The 16840-nt window shown below is 41.6% G+C and overlaps 1 protein-coding gene across 2 annotated transcripts in view; it reads left to right on the top strand.

Annotated features, from left to right (window-relative positions):
• Positions 1-12220, top strand: part of CCNYL1 (cyclin Y like 1) — a 46787-nt gene extending 34567 nt beyond the window's left edge. For both annotated transcript variants that reach the window (XM_050752648.1, XM_050752649.1), the window contains 3 exons: positions 2970-3136; positions 6883-7045; positions 9325-12220. In XM_050752648.1, coding sequence (XP_050608605.1) covers positions 2970-3136; positions 6883-7045; positions 9325-9435 — 441 coding nt within the window. In that variant the 3' untranslated portion in view covers positions 9436-12220. The remainder of the gene's footprint in view (positions 1-2969; positions 3137-6882; positions 7046-9324) is intronic.
• Positions 12221-16840: the final 4620 nt, after the last annotated feature.

Here is a 16840-nt window from a genome sequence, read left to right as displayed (position 1 = left end):
TAGATAGAATGATCAGGAAGAACCTCTCTAGAGGTGACATTTGTGCAGTGACCTGATCAAAGTAGGAAGGTAAGGAGTGCCGGCATTACAGGCAGTCAGACAAGTGCCAAGACTAGACAGGAACATTTTGTGTGTGTGTGTGTGTGTGTGTGTGTGTGTGTTCAAGGAACAAACAGCAAGGTGTCCAGTGTGGTTGGAGTGAGTTGGAAAAAGTGGAGGAGGTGAGGTCACATGGGCAATGCCACATACAACTCATAGGGCCTTTTGGCTTGCAGGCCACAGGAAGGTTTTGTTTTGTTTTGTTTTGTTTTGTTTTGTTTTGTTTTTGAAACGGAGTCTTGCTGTGTCACCCAGGCTGGAGTGCAGTGGTGCGATCTTGGCTCACTGCAACCTCCACCTCCCAGGTTCAAGCAATTCTCACTGCCTCAGCCTCCCGAGTACCTGAACTTACCAGCGCCCGTCACCACGCCTGTCTAATTTTTTTTTTTTTTTTTTTTTTTTTTAAAGTAGAGATGGGGTTTTGCCATGTTGGCCAATCTGGTGTTGAACTCCTGACCTCAAGTGATCCGCCTACCTTGGCCTCCCGAAGTGTTGGGATTACAAGTGTAAGCCACTGTGACTGGCCAGGAAGAAGTTTTTATTCCAGTTTGATGGGTACTTTTGGTAGATTTTGAGCAGGGGAGTGAAGTGCTCTTAATTTAAGAGGTTATGCTGATGGCTTGAAGAGAGTAGACCGTAATTGGCAGAATAGAGGCAGAGAAGAGAGTCAAGAAGCGACTAGGGTGATGTAGGTGAGCAGTGACAAATGGCGAGCAGCCTACCAGTGAAGGTGGACATAGCAGGAATTGTACACAGTCTGGAGTGGGGTAACTTGAGCGTAGGTATTTGGCCTCAGCAACTAGGTGAATGGAAATGGCCTGTACAGTATTAGGGAAGACTTGGGGAGTGGAGCAGTGGGATGAAGAGTTCTCGCTTGTAAGTGTGAAGACTCTGGGGACCTTGGCAAGAGGAGTCTCAGGAGAGTGACAGCAGCAAGGGACAAATAGGAGTGGGTTAAGGAGAGATGAGAGATGAAAAGCTGATACCAGGGCATGATGCTTTGAGCAGATGAGAGGACACATCCGGGGAACTGTGGGGAGGGGGATGGGAACAAAGGAAACACACTGGGGAGAATCTCTGGCAGAGAAGGAGAAAGCCTTCAGAAAGATGCAATTATGGGGACAGTGTTCTGCACAAGTGGAATGGGATCAACTGCACTAGTGGGAAGAAAAGAACTCACTGACACAGGAGGGCAAGTGGTATCAGTGAGCATCAGCACATCATCAGCTTACCAGTAAAGGCAACAGGAAGTTGAGAGATTGTCTATGTTGTTTCCCTGTGGTCTAATTATTCCCATTGAGAGTTGAACCCTGTGAAAGAGGTTCATTCTTAGGATACTGCCAGTGCAGAATTTTGGGGGAAAAGGAACAGAATCTGTCTTAAGAACATGTCATGTTCAATACCTATTTTTGAAAACACAGTTGAGTTTGGAGAGTACTGCCAGATCTCAGCTGCCTATCTGATAACCTTCAGACAATAAATAAGCTCTGTTAAAATGAACTTTTTTCAGGCTCGGCACAGTGGCTCATTCCTGTAATCCCAGCACTTAGGAAGGCTGAGGTGGGCAGATCACTTGAGGCCAGGAGTTTGAGACCAGCCTGGCCAACGTGGTGAAACCTCGTCTCTACTAAAAATGCAAAAATTAGCCAGTCGTGCTGGCGGGTGCCCAGCTACTCAAGAGTCTGAGGCAGGAGAATCGCTTGAACCCAGGGGGCGGAGGTTGCAATAAGCCAAGATTGCATCACTGTACTCCAGCCTAAAAAGATTTCTTCTTGTCTCGATACAGAGTTCAAGTAGCATACAGACATATTCTTCCACAGAGAACCCTTTGAGGTGACAGCAAATTACAGCTTACCTCTGTAATCTTTACTTAGCTGTTCACTTTGCTCAATTCTTTGAAGGATGTTTGGTAGATGTAAAATAATTCATGAAGTTGTCTGATAAACTGCTTGGCAGGTTTAGAGAAATACCAGGAGTCCAGAGACGTCCTTTTGTCCATGTGTGTTCCTTGTGGAGGCACTGAATACGGGGAATATTTTATAGCCCTAAAGACCTGCCCCTATCATGCTGCTCTGCACAGCAGCCACTGGGTGGCTCTCTTGACCAGCAGTTCTTCAAGCTAGTGCCACAAAAGGGTTAGTTACTGTGAAAAGGAGAAGGTAAAAATGTGCTCAGTATTACTTCGTATTTGAGCATAATATAACTACCTGTAAAATTACTATCTACTAACATTGCATCTGGTAGGCACTCAGTATTTATTGAACAACTCTATTACGAGTGTGGAGGTGATAAGAGTGCCTCTCTTCATGATGCCCTTTGCTGAGATGTCCAGTCATTCCTGTGACCAAAATCGGGCAGGAAATGTATATGGGCAGAGTAGGCAGCACAGATATCTGACCTACAACTGTGATTTGGTGTCTCGCTTTGGCTGACTAAGCAAAGTCTCTGTAGAACATAAGAATAAAAGGCACTTATTTTCTGGTCAAAAACAGAAGAAATCTGTTAGTCATGAATTCTTATCAAAGCATTTAGGGGCCAGGCGCGGTGGCTCATGCCTGTAATCCCAACACTTTGGGAGGATCGGGTGTATCACCTGAGATCAGGAGTTCGAGACCAGCCTAACCAAAATGGAGAAACCCCGTCTCTACTAAAAATACAAAAATTAGCTGGGCATGGTGGCACATGCCTGTAATCCCACCTATTCGGGAGGCCAAGGTAGGAGAATCGCTTGAACCTGGGAGGTGGAGGTTCTGGTGAGCTGAGATCGTGCCATTGCACTACAGCCTGGGTAACAAGAGCGAAAAAAAAAAAAAAGCTTATCAAAGCATTTAAACTGAACTAAAATCAAAGACCAGTGTTCTATTTTACAGGTTTACTTAGAAAGGCTTTTAACTTATGCTGAAATCGACATTTGTCCCACTAACTGGAAAAGGATTGTTCTGGGAGCCATTCTTCTTGCCTCAAAGGTTTGGGATGATCAGGCTGTATGGAATGTGGACTACTGCCAGATCCTCAAGGACATTACAGTTGAGGACATGTGAGTTTCTTAAGGTTTTGGTGAACTTTCTAACCATTTTCCAGTATCTTATTTGTTTCTGTAAAGTTAACAAAGAATATTTGTAAAGGTTACATTATGCAGATAATGGAAATAGGCATAAGACTATATATTTCTATCTTTAGTATAACAGTTCACAACAGAGCAAGACTCTGTCTCAAAAAAAAAAAAAAACTATATATTTTCCATCATTACTTGATAGGTTTTGATGTGTGATAATCTGCTTGATAAATTGAAAAGTATTTTTCGGGTGGTTTTTGGCAAACATCTTACAAGTATACTACCAGAACAACATAGTACAGTAAATATGTTTATTTTATTTTATTTTTTTCTTTTTTTGAGACGGAGTCTCGCTCTGTGCCCAGGCTGGAGTGCAGTGGTGCAGTCTCGGCTCACTGCAACATCTGCTTCCCAGGTTCAAGTGATTCTCCTGCATCAGCCCCCTGAGTAACTGGAATTACAGTGGGATTACAGGCATGCGCCACCACGCCTGGCTAATTTTTGTATTTTTAGTAGAGACAGGGTTTTACTGTGTTGGTCAGGCTGGTCTCGAACTCCTGACCTTGTGATCCGCCCACTTGGCCCCCCAAAGAGCTGGGATTACAGGTGTGAACCACTGCACCTGGCCCCTTTATGGCTTTTAAAAAGTTATCTGCCAGTTAAAGCTCTTTGCTCTTTTTCTTTCATTCATTCATTCATTTATATTTTTTCATGTGACCAGTAGGGTATAAACAGCCCTTAAAGGGCATATGTCTGGCCTTTGAAATAATTGTTTGGCCACTATTAAGGTCTTAGGGCCTCTGGACTATTGAGAAGTTACATAGCTTCAACCGGAGTCACACATTGTATATTTGCTTTTGCTAGTCTTTCCACATTTTATCTGAAGGTCTGTTTTTACAGAAGCCTTGAGATATGAAGATCCCTGTGCCCCTGACCCCTCCCCATTAGGAGTGTTTTTTGTATTTAGAAATTGGTCTGATGAGTTAGGAAGCTCCATTGTTCCCCTTAGGCAGTCTGAGAAACACTGCTGGGGCATCACCCAATACTCACCACACTTGAGAGGCTCTCTGGGTACTCCAACAACCACAGCACCACTTTGGGGGCCTTGAGTTACCTATGAGAGTACAAGGAGCCTTACTGAGTCATGGAGTTCCTCACAAATGGCACCAATATGACCCTGAAACAGCAGCTTCATCAGGGCTTCCTTCCAGTCTGGCCTCATGACTGCTGTGAAGGGAAGGGCCTTGGAGCTTGGTAGGCAGGGTGAGCCAGGGAGGCATTTCCAGCAAAGCTCTTAGGGTGCCAACTGGACAGTGAGGATGGCTTTGTGGGTGGCATTTAGAAAAATATGAAGGAGCACCTCTTGATGATGTTGAGTAACAGGAAGATCAAGGTCATGACAGGCAGTGGCAAGACTTTGTTTTTATTGCCTTTGCCCATTACTCCATATGACTGTCATTCAGAATTACCATACCATATATTCACAACTGAAGTGAGGATGCTTGTGACTAAAAAGGAACCAGTGATTGTGGTAGCTGTTGAAGTGGCTTTTGGTGAAGTTGACCACTTTACTAATGGTGTAAACCGAGCAGCCCTAGTGATATTGCTGGTAGCCATTTTAGCAAAGGGTGTGACAGCAAATGAATTTGAAACAAATGGAAGTACTTTTGGAAGTTGCAGAAGCTAAAGTGACTTTGATCACTGCTGTCGTTAGTCTGCAAACTGGTTTCTTCAAGGAAGCAAAATTCATAATTATGAACACTAAGCCATACCATGATGGCAGCTAAAATGTTCTCAAAACCTGCAACTGAACTGGCTGAAGTTCTCGTTCTAGATACAAGATCAGAGAACATGCAGGGAAATGTGCAGGTTTCTACAGATGTAAGCTTCAGGAGTAGCAGTGGCAGGGGCCAGCTCCAAGAAGACCAGTTCTAGATAGTTGCTGTTTGTGTATGCCCAGGGCAGCACCAGGAGCTATGCTACAACCAGGCAGCTTTCGTTTATGATCTTTGGAAAGCATTTCAACAAACCGTTTAATATACATTTGTCTCATCCCCCTGCTGTTGACTATTTGTAGTGGTCTCATTTGAGTCTAAATTGAAACAATTTTAAATTGGTGTCTATGAGGTTATTCTTAAAATTTTTCAACATCTACATGTCCTGTTAGAATATATTTCCCTTTAAAAGAATAAGTTAAACTGAGCAGCTGCTATTAGACGGTTTGCTATGCCTGTAAAGGGTATGCTATTCAGCCACCTATCCATTTAAAAAACAACAAAAAACGTAGAAGATGCATGTTCTGTAGGCATAGTGCTTTTCTTCAGTGATTAAACCTCTATTAATACGTGTGTTAATCCTATGAAGTACTGTATTTCTACACAGTTAAAATGTATTAGTGGAAAAAATATAAAAGGGATTGTGAAGTGCATTTATTACTGTAGTAAATTAAGTCCTGATTAGCTGATTATCAAAACATTATCTGATTTACATTTCTATAGGCTTATGGACATAGGAACAGGAAATTAATTTTGGAAGTAGGTTCAGTTGGGTTTTTAAGCTCAGCAAATGAGAAAACCACATCTCTGCTCATATTAACTGCTCTCCATACAGGAGATCGTCAAGCATTTGTTGACTTAGCCAGTGGATAAAATATTAAAACTTTAAACCCAAGAAACCAAATATGTTGTTTAGGTATTTATCATTTTTATACAGTTAAGTACTTGTAGGGATTACTGTGAAAGTGGTTAAGATTTTCTCTAGTTTTGTGTTTATTTGCTTAAGCATTTGGCAGGGGCAGCTGTGTGGTCATGTGACTGAGTACTACTCCCAGCCCTTTCCTCTCCCACTGCATTCAGCTCACTCCTACATTCTGTTCTGACCAGGATGGTAGATACTGAGCACCTCAGGGTTTCATTCCTAACTCAGAAGAAACACTGAGTTTTTAAGTCCAGTGACCTACCACGAGGCATATCATAAAATGGGTTTAGTCTAGCCGAGACATCCACCTTTGATCTTTCTGCCTTCCAAAGTTTAAAGAGTATCTTTACCCTGTCATAGTGACAGTTTCTCACCTTCATAATATATTAAAGTGAGCAGAAACTTGCATTATGCCCTTTGACATAGCCTCATGCGCTGGGACAGGGGGAGGGGATTCCCTTCCCTGTAATGTAGCTTGCTTATTTATTTATTTGAGATGAATCCTTGTTGCCTCAAGGGTTTTTCCCCCTCAGAGATAATAGCAGTGGCTCTCGATGGATCCATTTGTTGCCGTGGTGATATGCCCACTCCTTTTGTTGGTGCTTCTCAACTTCAATAAGCCCCTTCCTGTTATCAGCCCGGTGAAAATGTCTGCAAGTTCTTCAGAGCTAATAAACAGCATACATCATTCCTTTCATCTGATCACTATAGTGGGGCCTTGTGAGTGAGCATGAAGTATGAATTGTACAGCTGCACTAATGGAACTCTGAAGAATGAGGCCCGAGTCAGCAGCACAAGTGTATCAGAGGCCGTAACCTTCAACCTTCATCCCAGTCCCAGAGTGCTGGGATGCAGAAGGGACCACAAGTAACTGTACCTTGTGTGAACATTAGTATGTTAATATAACTGGGTAGCCTATATTTTAAAACAGAGTTTAGAGCTATTCTAGTCACTCAGAATGATATTTTTGAAGATAGCCCACTTGACTGACATTGTCCTGTGCTGGTTCTGTTGTGTTCTTCCTCCTCCAGGAATGAAATGGAAAGGCATTTTCTGGAGCTTCTTCAGTTTAATATTAATGTTCCTGCCAGTGTTTATGCCAAATACTACTTTGACCTTCGCTCCTTAGCAGATGACAACAACCTGAATTTTCTATTTGCTCCTCTTAGCAAAGAAAGAGCACAGAACCTAGAGGTAAGGCTGTGAAGTCACTAAGTGGGGTTTTCCATCAGCCACCAAAGCCAACATCTGTGACTAAATCATATTAAGTAGTGATTAGGAAAATGGAAAGCTTTAAAATTAACTAACACACTGAAGAGCTTATTAGCCCTTTGGCGTCAGATTTCCTGTGTCTTTTATGGTTTAGACAAGGATCAACATTATTTAAAAATTATACATATTAACTCTTCTGTGACCATAATTCAGAATATTTTAAATCAAATTTAATCTGTTGTTCATGAGGCTTCCTTTTGAACTTCTACCCTTTCATATAACCATACATGAATAATTTTTTTAACTGGGCGCTGTGGTTCATGCCTGTAATCCTAGCACTTTGGGAGGCCGAGGCAGGTGGATCACCTGAGGTTGGGAGTTCGAGACCAGCCTGACCAACATGGAGAAACCCCGTCTCTACTAGAAATACAAAATTAGCCGGGCATAGTGGCGCATGCCTGTAATCCCAGCTACTCGGGAGGCTGAGGCAGGAGAATCACTTGAACCGGGGAGGTGGAGGTTGCAGTGAGCCGAGATCGTGCCATTGCACTCTAGCCTGGGCAACAAGAGCGAAACTCCATCTCAAAAAAATATATATATATACACACAAAAAAATATTATTCGGGTATGGGAGCGCATGCCTGTAATCGCAGCTACTTGGGAGGCTGAGGCATGAGCATCGCTTAAACCTGGGAGGTGGAGGTTGCAGTGAGCCAAGATCGCAACACTGCACTCTAGCCTGGGTGACAGAGTGAGATTGTGTCTCCAAAAAAAAAAAAAAATGTTCTTTGTGACTATATTCCTAATTTTATCTACATACATAATTCATTTGCCACTCTTGACTGTCTTACTCTGTTTGTAAATTCATGTCATGGTTTACATATCACAGTGCAGTCCTGTGAGTTTTTTAGACAAAGGATTAGTGGGTAAGCCAAGAGACCTATACCCTTCACTAATATAGGGTGCAAGTGTTTCAAATGCTAGATGTAAGTGCTGGGCATGGTGGCTCAAACCTGTAATTCCAGCACTTTGGGAGGCTGAGGCAGGTGGATCACTTGAGATCAGGAGTTCGAGACTAGCCTGTACTAAAAATACAAAAATTAGCCGGGTGTGGTGGCGGCGCCAAGTTACTCAGGAGGCTGAGGCATGAAAATTGCTTGAACCTGGGAGGCGGAGGCTGCAGTGAGCTGAGATCATGCCACTGCACTCTAGCCTGGACGATAGAGCGAGGCCCTGTCTCAAAAAAAAAAAAAAAAAACAAAAACAAAAAAAAGAAAAACAAATAATGTAGGAAGTACATGGGTTTTTTAATGGAAATGGTAACTTTATGGGGCAAAGTAATATTTATGGCTTATGACTCTTGGTGAGTATACAGCAGAATTACAACTGAAGTGGACACATACTTTAAACTGACACTTTCTGTGGCACCATGGTGGTACTTTAGAATAATATGTATTTCTAGACTGGGCTCAGTGGCTCACGCCTGTAATCCCAGCACTTTGGGAGGCCGAGGCAGGTGGATCACCTCCTGGCCAACATGGTGAAACCCCGTCTCTACTAAAAATAAAAAATTAGCCAGGTATGGTGGCACATGCCTGTAATCCCAGCTACTTGGGAGGCTGAGGCAGGAGAATCGCTTGAACCTGGGAGGTTTCACGCAATTGCACTCCAGCCTGGGCAGCAGGAGCGAAACTCCGTCTCAAAAAAAAAAAGAAAAAAGAAATAATACGTATTTCTACCATAATTAACGTGCATGTGAAGTAACACCTTTTGGTGCGTCAGTCATTAGACCTCTCATATATTCCAATATAGTCCAGCACATGCCTGCCTCATTAAAATGTGCTTTGAGTATATAATAGCTAATAAGGATTGGGTAGAATTTGAATAGCTGAATAAACTTATTTTTTTGCACAAGTGTATGTTTGTTATATTTAAGGGATAAGTGCACAGGTAACAGATGCTATTGCTGTTAGGAGCCTATCACAATACCTTTGACATTATTGGGAATCCAACTTTTTAATAATATAATAAATTCCCCTTTATTCTCTGGGAATCTAATCGTAGCCCTTAAAGGATATTACATTGGTGAATTGGCAGGAAGTAGTGTCCCCAGAACCTGGCAGTGTAAAACTCAGCCAAAGTAGCTGTAACTGTGAATTATGTAAAGGAGTCTACATGTGTGGCTTTCATCAGTGTGCTTTTTCAAATGTGGGAACCCTTTTTAAAATTGTACCTGTTTTCTATTTGATTGACTTTCCTAGGCTATTTCTAGATTGTGTGAAGACAAAGACTTGTGTAGAGCCGCTATGAGAAGGTCTTTCAGCGCTGATAACTTCATTGGTATTCAGCGCTCCAAAGCCATCCTCTCTTAAAGGGAGAAATGAGGGGATATAACGTCACGCGACCTTCTACAAAGACTGGAGAAATATCACCTTTCCTGCTCAAAAACCAGCAAAATTAGTATTTTCATCAAAAGGAAAGATCTCAAATTCAAGAGACTCATGGACAACAAGGATTATACTCCATAGGAAAGAATGGGACCTTGTCAATGCAACAGAACACACTTCTGATCTTTTTAATGTAAACAGAGTTACAAAAACCACTCCAAAGTGAAGGCTCCCATCCCACACACAGATATTTACTTACTGTGTGGGCCCGATAGCTGTGAACTATGTAAGGTTTTTTAAACAATAGTTTAAATTTTTAGACTTTAAAGACACTAACCATATAACTTTTATGTTTCTTCCCGTTTTTCTTCCTGCCCCCCATTTTGCTGCATATGCCTTTCAAATCAATGCAGTATTACCATTAAAACATGGGACTCTTCACTAAAGCCACTTAGGAGCAGACTGCAGCATTGTTAGGTATTGAAGGGTTCTTTCTCCCTTCTGTTACCATTGAAGCTGCTAGTCATTGGCAATCATTTTAAACCAAAAAGCTGCTGGATAACATTCGTCATTCATATTTTTTGCAAGCATTACTTTAGCATTTTAGCATGTTTGGGATCATAAACAGGAAGTATCAGTTATTGATATCTACTTCTGTTGGGGTCCATGTTGCATTTCTTGTGAACTAAATGGTGCTTCTCATTTTCTGATAATTTTTCTCTTGTTAAATAAAGGTCTTAAAAGATTTTTTCATAATGCCAACCAACATGGTGGTTCAGTGATGATGAAAAAAAGTAAAGCAGTTTTAAGCTTTAATATAGTTTGGGCCCTCCAGGGCACTGCAGCATGAGTATAAATGCTATAAACCTTTAAAAAAACATCGTTTGAAAGTTTTTTTTTTTTTTTTTTTTTTTTTTGAGATGGAGTCTCGGTCTGTCGCCCAGGCTGGAGTGCAGTGGCGCAATCTCGGCTCACTGCAAGCTCTCTCTCCCGGGTTCACGCCATTCTCCTGCCTCAGCCTCCCGAGTAGCTGGGACTACAGGCGCCCGCCACCGCACCTGGCTAATTTTTTCTATTTTTAGTAGAGACGGGGTTTCACCATGGTCTTGATCTCCTGACCTTGTGATCCACCCGCCTCGGCCTCCCAAAGTGCTGGGATTACAGGCGTGAGCCACCGCGCCCGGCTAGTTTTTTTTTTTTTTTTTTTTTTTTTTTTTTTTAAGAGATAGGGTCTTACTGCGTTGTCCAGGCTGGAGTGCAGTGGCTGTTCACAGGTGCAATCATAATGCACTGCAGCCTAGAACTTCCTGGCCTTAAGCCATCTTCTAGCCTCAGCACACAAGTAGCTGGGACTAAAGTGCACCTAGCACTTGTCTCCTGAATATTAAGCTTTTAATTTTTTTGTTTTGGTCACTCTTGATAGCAGACATTGACTGAAACAAAAAATTAAAAGCTTTATATTCAGAATTGGCAAGATGAAGTTGGTGTGGTGGTGCACGCCTATAATCCCAGCTACTTGGGAGGCTGAGGCTGGAGGATTGCTTGAGGTCAAGTATTGGAGGCTGCAGTGTACCATGATTGTGCCTATAAGAATAGCTACTACACTCCAGCCTGGACAACGTTATCAAGACCCCATCTCTTAGAAAAATGCAAAATTAAATGCAAAAGAAATGGGCTGGGCATAGTGATTCATGCCTATAATCTCAGTACTCTGGGAGGCTGAGGTGGGAGGATTGTTTGAGTGCAGGAGTTCAAGACCAGTCTAGGCAACATAGTGAGACTCTGTCTGTAAAAATAAGTCAGTAAATAAAAATAGTTGATATGGTGGCATGTGTCTGTAGTCCCAGCCACTCTGGAGGCTGAGGTGGGAGGATCAGTAGAGCCTAGGAGGTCAAGGCTCCGGTGGGCCATGATCATGTCACTGCACTCTAACCTGGGTGACATCCAGACCCTGTCTCAAAAACCAGAAAAATGTTCAAACATGATTTTGTAAAGGTTTGTAGTATTATATTTCTACAAGTATCAAAGCTTAAAATTACACTGAACTTTTGGAATACCTTGTATCTCCATAATAATGCCCTCCTGTTTTTAAAAGTAGTTACTTGCAGAGTTGTGCTCTATATGCTTTGATCACCGAAGTTTCTTTAAAGGAAGATTTTGAAGAGCAGTGTTAATTAACATGTAATAAAAGGAATTGGACCCTAATGATAGAAGGTGATATGAACAGCTGATATGAACAGCTGTTTTATCGTCCTACATGCTACCAAGCTGTAGGTGTCCCATTAAGTCCTGCTACTTAAGAAATAACTTACATAACCCTTAGGAACTCTTACTTCAGGCTTTAAAAGGCAAGGAGCAAATAATTTTAGGAGACCGATAATGTCACCTAAATTTGAAATAGTAAAAAGATTAGTGTTTTCAACCATGTGAAATCTATTTCTCCTACTTTCTCAAATCTAATCCTAGGAATCTTGCTTATAAACAAAACATTTCTGGGCCAGGAATACTTCCTCTGTTATAGCAATGCTTCACATCATATTGTGCTGCAGTTTCCATCATTTTTAAAGGACAGAGACATAAATGATAAATAATGGTATAAAAATATTACAATCTACCACCTCAAAAAAACACAAATATAATGTTTATGGAATTCAGAGCTTGGAGATTCAAGTATTGATTGCAGTTTTATTTTGAAAAGAATGCTACAATTTATGTGGTTTTTATTTCTCATGTTTATATTAAAAGCTAATAAACTCTATTTTAATTAAAATATGGCTAGTGTGTTTGTAACACTTCTATTCACATAGTGTTACATCTCTGCCCAGCCTAGTTTTAAGTCAATCCTGTCTTTAAAGCATTTTCAAACCAACCATAATTTGATTTGATCCATGCCTCTAGTTAAGATGTAGTGATCCATTTCTTTTGCATATGCTCTTTTCAACGTGAAGATAATTTATTATACTTAAAATCACTGTCTCGCCACGATACTTAATGGCATAGTGTATTAGATGGCATCTTGAATAGTTGGTTATCGTGTCTGAGAGGGAAAAGCACATTAGAATATGAAATTAAGTAAAATGTACCAAAGAGAGAAGAATTTCAGGAATAGCGTAGAATTAGAACAAGAGGTATTTGAGGTTATCAGACAGTTAAACAGGAAAGAGAATGGAAAGACAGGAACTAGAATTTGTGTTGCTGTTGAGAGGGTGTCTTAAGCCACATAATTTGACTTTAACGTGCTATTTTCAAGCTTACATTTCAGTTAAAAATATACCAAGTCACTATTAGGTTTCTTTAGAACTAAGAGTAGCCACTCAGCTTTAGCAATTCTCACTAAATCCTGACAGTATTGCAATATTTCCATCCACTTTAATTCTTCATTACCTAAAGTCAAATATTTAAGTAAATGATCGTGGCCAGGCACGGTGGCTTACGCCTGTAATCTCAGCACTTTGGGAGCCCAAGGTGGGTGGATCACTTGAGGCCAAGAGTTTGAGACCAGTCGGCCAACATGGTGAAACCTCGTCTCTATTAAAATTACAAAAAAGACTGGGTGCAGTGGCTCACGCCTGTAATCCCAGCACATGAGGTCAGGAGTTCACGACCAGTCTGGCCAACATGGTAAAAACCTCGTCTCTATCAAAAAAAAAAAAAAAAAAAAATAGCCAGGTGTGGTGCATACCTGTAATCCTAGCTACTCGGGAGGCTGAGGCAGGAGAATCCCTCAACTCTGGAGGTGGAAGTTGCAGTGAGCTGAGATGGCACCACTGCACTCCAGCCTGGGTGACAACAGTGCAACTCCGTCTCAAAAAAAATAAAATTACAAAAACATTAGTGGGGTGTAGTGGCACACGCCTGTAATCCTAGCTACTCAGGAGGCTGACACAAGAATCGCTTGAACCCAGGGGGCAGAGTGCAGTGAGCTGCGATTGCACCACTGGACTCTAGCCTGAGCGACAGCATGAGTCCATGTCTCAAAAAAACAAAAAAATAACTGATCACTGTGTCTTGATAAGTTGCCGACTAGGATAAATGATCTGATTTAACTTAGAAAAAAAATGTATCATACGTCACTTTATAAGATGGTTTGCACCTTGTGATATGCCAGTTACAAGCAGAAATGCTGACATATTTGAGTGGCCAAAGAAAGTTTGGGAGAGGGACATTGGACATGAATCTGTGACTTGAAGAACAAGTTGGTAAAATAAGTATCACTAAAGTTGCTCTCCTCCTTTGACTTTTAATTCTAGAAGGCAATACAGCGACTTTGATAAATGGGAAATTGGGTCAGTTGAGGAAAAGTATAAATGCCACTGAAAAGCAGGTAGGTTCTCTGACAAATAGGGCATGGAAACTAAGTTGCTAGTGGGGTGGTAACTATGGCATTTTTCTCAAGAGTTCTGTACCTAGGGAAGATTTGTTCCCTAACATGAGACTTTTAAAAAGGACTGATTACCTGGACTCAAATTTATTTTCATTTGTAGGTTTTTTTTTTAACTACTATAATACAGACCCCAATGAAATACTAACGTTGGTATATTGTGAACTGAACTTTCACATCTTTATTACAAGAAAAACACAAAATATCTGAAACATATTTGATAGGAGTCTGGGGGTGAAGAGTTAAAAAAATGAAAGATATATTTGAACCAAATTGTCATTTTTATAGGCCTTTTGGTTGCCTTTTGGCAATTTCATGTGTTTCATCCTAAGATGACCACTAAGGGCTCAGTGTTTCTGGTTAAAGAGAAATTTTATACTGGCCCTTTATTTTACATTTCCTCTTTATGTAATCCATATGTCTATACATTATTGAAATCCAGCACTAAATCCTGGCTTTATAACAGCTCAAGGTTCATTTCTTGGTCTAGTTTTCCTGCATTTCTAAGTATAGCTTGATTTTTTTTTTAAGCCAAAGCCGATTTTAATCAGAAATTCAGTCTTGATTCTGTGTTCAGGCTCTGCAGTGTTTCTGGGAACTAGTTTAGCCACAGTATGCAGGTTAACTAGAATCTTTCATCACCCAGCCTTTCTCCCTAACTACATTTAAGATAGTTATGACGGACTCTCAAGCAGGCTTTTTTTTTTTTTTTTTTTTTTTTTTTTTGAGACGGAGTCTTGCTCTGTCACCCAGGCTGGAGAGCAGTGGCATGATCTCGACTCACTACAACCTCCACCTCCCGGGTTCAAACGCTTCTCCTGCCTCAGCCTCCTGAGTAGCTGGGATTACAGGTGTGTGCTACCATGCCTGGCTAATTTTTGGGGTTTTCTTGGTTTTTTTTTGTTTTTTTTTTTTTGATGGAGTCTCGCTCTGTTGCCAGGCTGGAGTGCAGTGGCGCAATCTTGGCTCACTGCAACCTCAGTCTCCTGGGTTCAAGCGATTCTCCTGCCTCAGCCTCCCAGGTAGCTGGGATCACAGTCATGCGCCACAATCCCCAGCTAATTTTTGTATTTTTAGTAGAGACGGGGTTTCACCATGTTGGCTGGGATGGTCTCAATCTCTTGACCTCATGATCTGCCCGCCTTGGCCTCCCAAAGTGCTGGGATTCCAGGCATGAGCCACCACACCAGCCTCAAGCAGGCTTATTGAGTATAGTACTATTTGGAAAAGACAGCTGGCAGAGAACTCTCCCAGGTAAGTGCTAGTTTCTGTGCAGAATCTGTAGTTTACACCTAGCACCTCTCAACAGATTAAGGAATGTATTACCTTAAAGTCTAACTTCTGCCTACTTACCCATCTGGTAGACCTGGCTGGGGCTGACTGACATTGTGCCAGCAGGCAATACCTAGGAGCCCTTCAGTGAAGCCTGCTCCCCTTAGTATACAGGAGCAATCTGGTTTCTAAGGCAATTTCCATCTAACTATTTGACAAGGGAGAGAATGTGCACTTAAATGTGAAATTTTAAGAATGTTTGTGGTTTAGGATATCTAGGGTGCAGGAAGAACAACTAACTGTGAAAGTGAAATGGTATAGAAATTAAGAGGAATCCCGAGTCCAATGAAAAAAGGTTAACAGTCTTTAAAAAGGGACAGATTTAACCAGGTGCGGTAGCTCACGCCTGTAATCCTAGCACTTTGGGAGACTGAGGTGGGTGGATCACCTAAGGTCAAGAGTTAGGGACCAACCTGGCCAACACGGTGAAACCCCATCTCTACTAAAAATAGAAAAATTAGCCTGGTGTGGTGGCACGTGCCTGTAATCCCAGCTACGCAAGAGACTGAGGCAAGAGCGAAACTCCGTCTCAAAAAAAAAAAAATAAAAGGGACAGGTTTGGTAATTAACTGCTATAAGGGAGCAAAGCAATTGGAATGTGATTAGGAAAATTCAGTAATGGTCCCAGAACCTAAGGTCTTCAATGGGCTATCAGTATTATCTACTTCAAAAGATTCCCAAATTAGACTGCTAGCTTTAAGGGGGGAAAAAAAATCTGTTGCTTCGTCATCTTAACCTCTATTCTACAAATGTTTACCTGCCACCCCCTAGCTGGTGGCTCCTGTGTCTGCTCAGTGTGAGAACTCTCTGACAAAGGCGGAGCTTCAAGTGTTTTATGCACCTTGTCTTCCACCCGCTCCTTCACTTTTAGGTGAAGATCCTTAGGACCCTCCCTCAACAATACCATCCCAGCCTCACCCTGACTCAATGTGGCAATGCTTGATATTGGTCACTGTGACCCACTACCAAAGCATTAGCATCAGGTTCTAGGACATGCAGGTTTCATGAGGCTCACAGGCTAACAAGCCTCTTGTAATTCCCTTTCATCACCTATTTGAGCCCACCTGTGTTCCCCAAAGCAGCTGTTCCCAACTTACTGCACTTACCCGTTCTCCTGACTTGCTCACAACCCTAGTCATATATCCTCAATCTAGGCTGCGGACTAAGTGGCATCTGCACCTTCCAAAATCTACTATTTCCTCTGGCATTAGATGCCTTCTTTAAAGTAACCCTCCTCATCTAGTGGAGAGCATTCCATCTCTAACTCTAAAATCAACCTTCTATATCTACCTTCTCCACTACTTTATTCCCTTCTGCTTTAAAATTGCATTCATCTCCCCAGTTTGGGGATGCAGCAATTGTTGTCCAGTTCTTTAAATGTCCCAGTGATTCTCACGATGTGGTCCCCAACCCACCTGCCTCTCATCAGCTGAAAGTGCCTGTGAAAAACAAAGCTTCTCTAAAGGCAATGTGGTGTCCTGCACTGGATCCTGGAACAGATAAAAAAACATTAGTGGAAAATCTGATGAAGTCTGCATTTTAACAAATGTTAACATTGGGAAATGAGTAAGGGGCATACAGAAACTGATTTTCACAACTTTTGGTAAATCTAAAATTATTCCAAAGTTAAAAGCTTATTTTTTTAAAAAATAGCTGATTGTGCCCCAGAGCTACTGA

The sequence above is a fragment of the Macaca thibetana genome, chromosome 12 (assembly GCF_024542745.1).
Source record: "Macaca thibetana thibetana isolate TM-01 chromosome 12, ASM2454274v1, whole genome shotgun sequence".
Classification (NCBI taxonomy): domain Eukaryota; kingdom Metazoa; phylum Chordata; class Mammalia; order Primates; family Cercopithecidae; genus Macaca; species Macaca thibetana.
The sequence above is the reverse complement of the archived record's forward strand: the minus strand, read 5'-3'. Positions and strand labels throughout refer to the sequence as shown.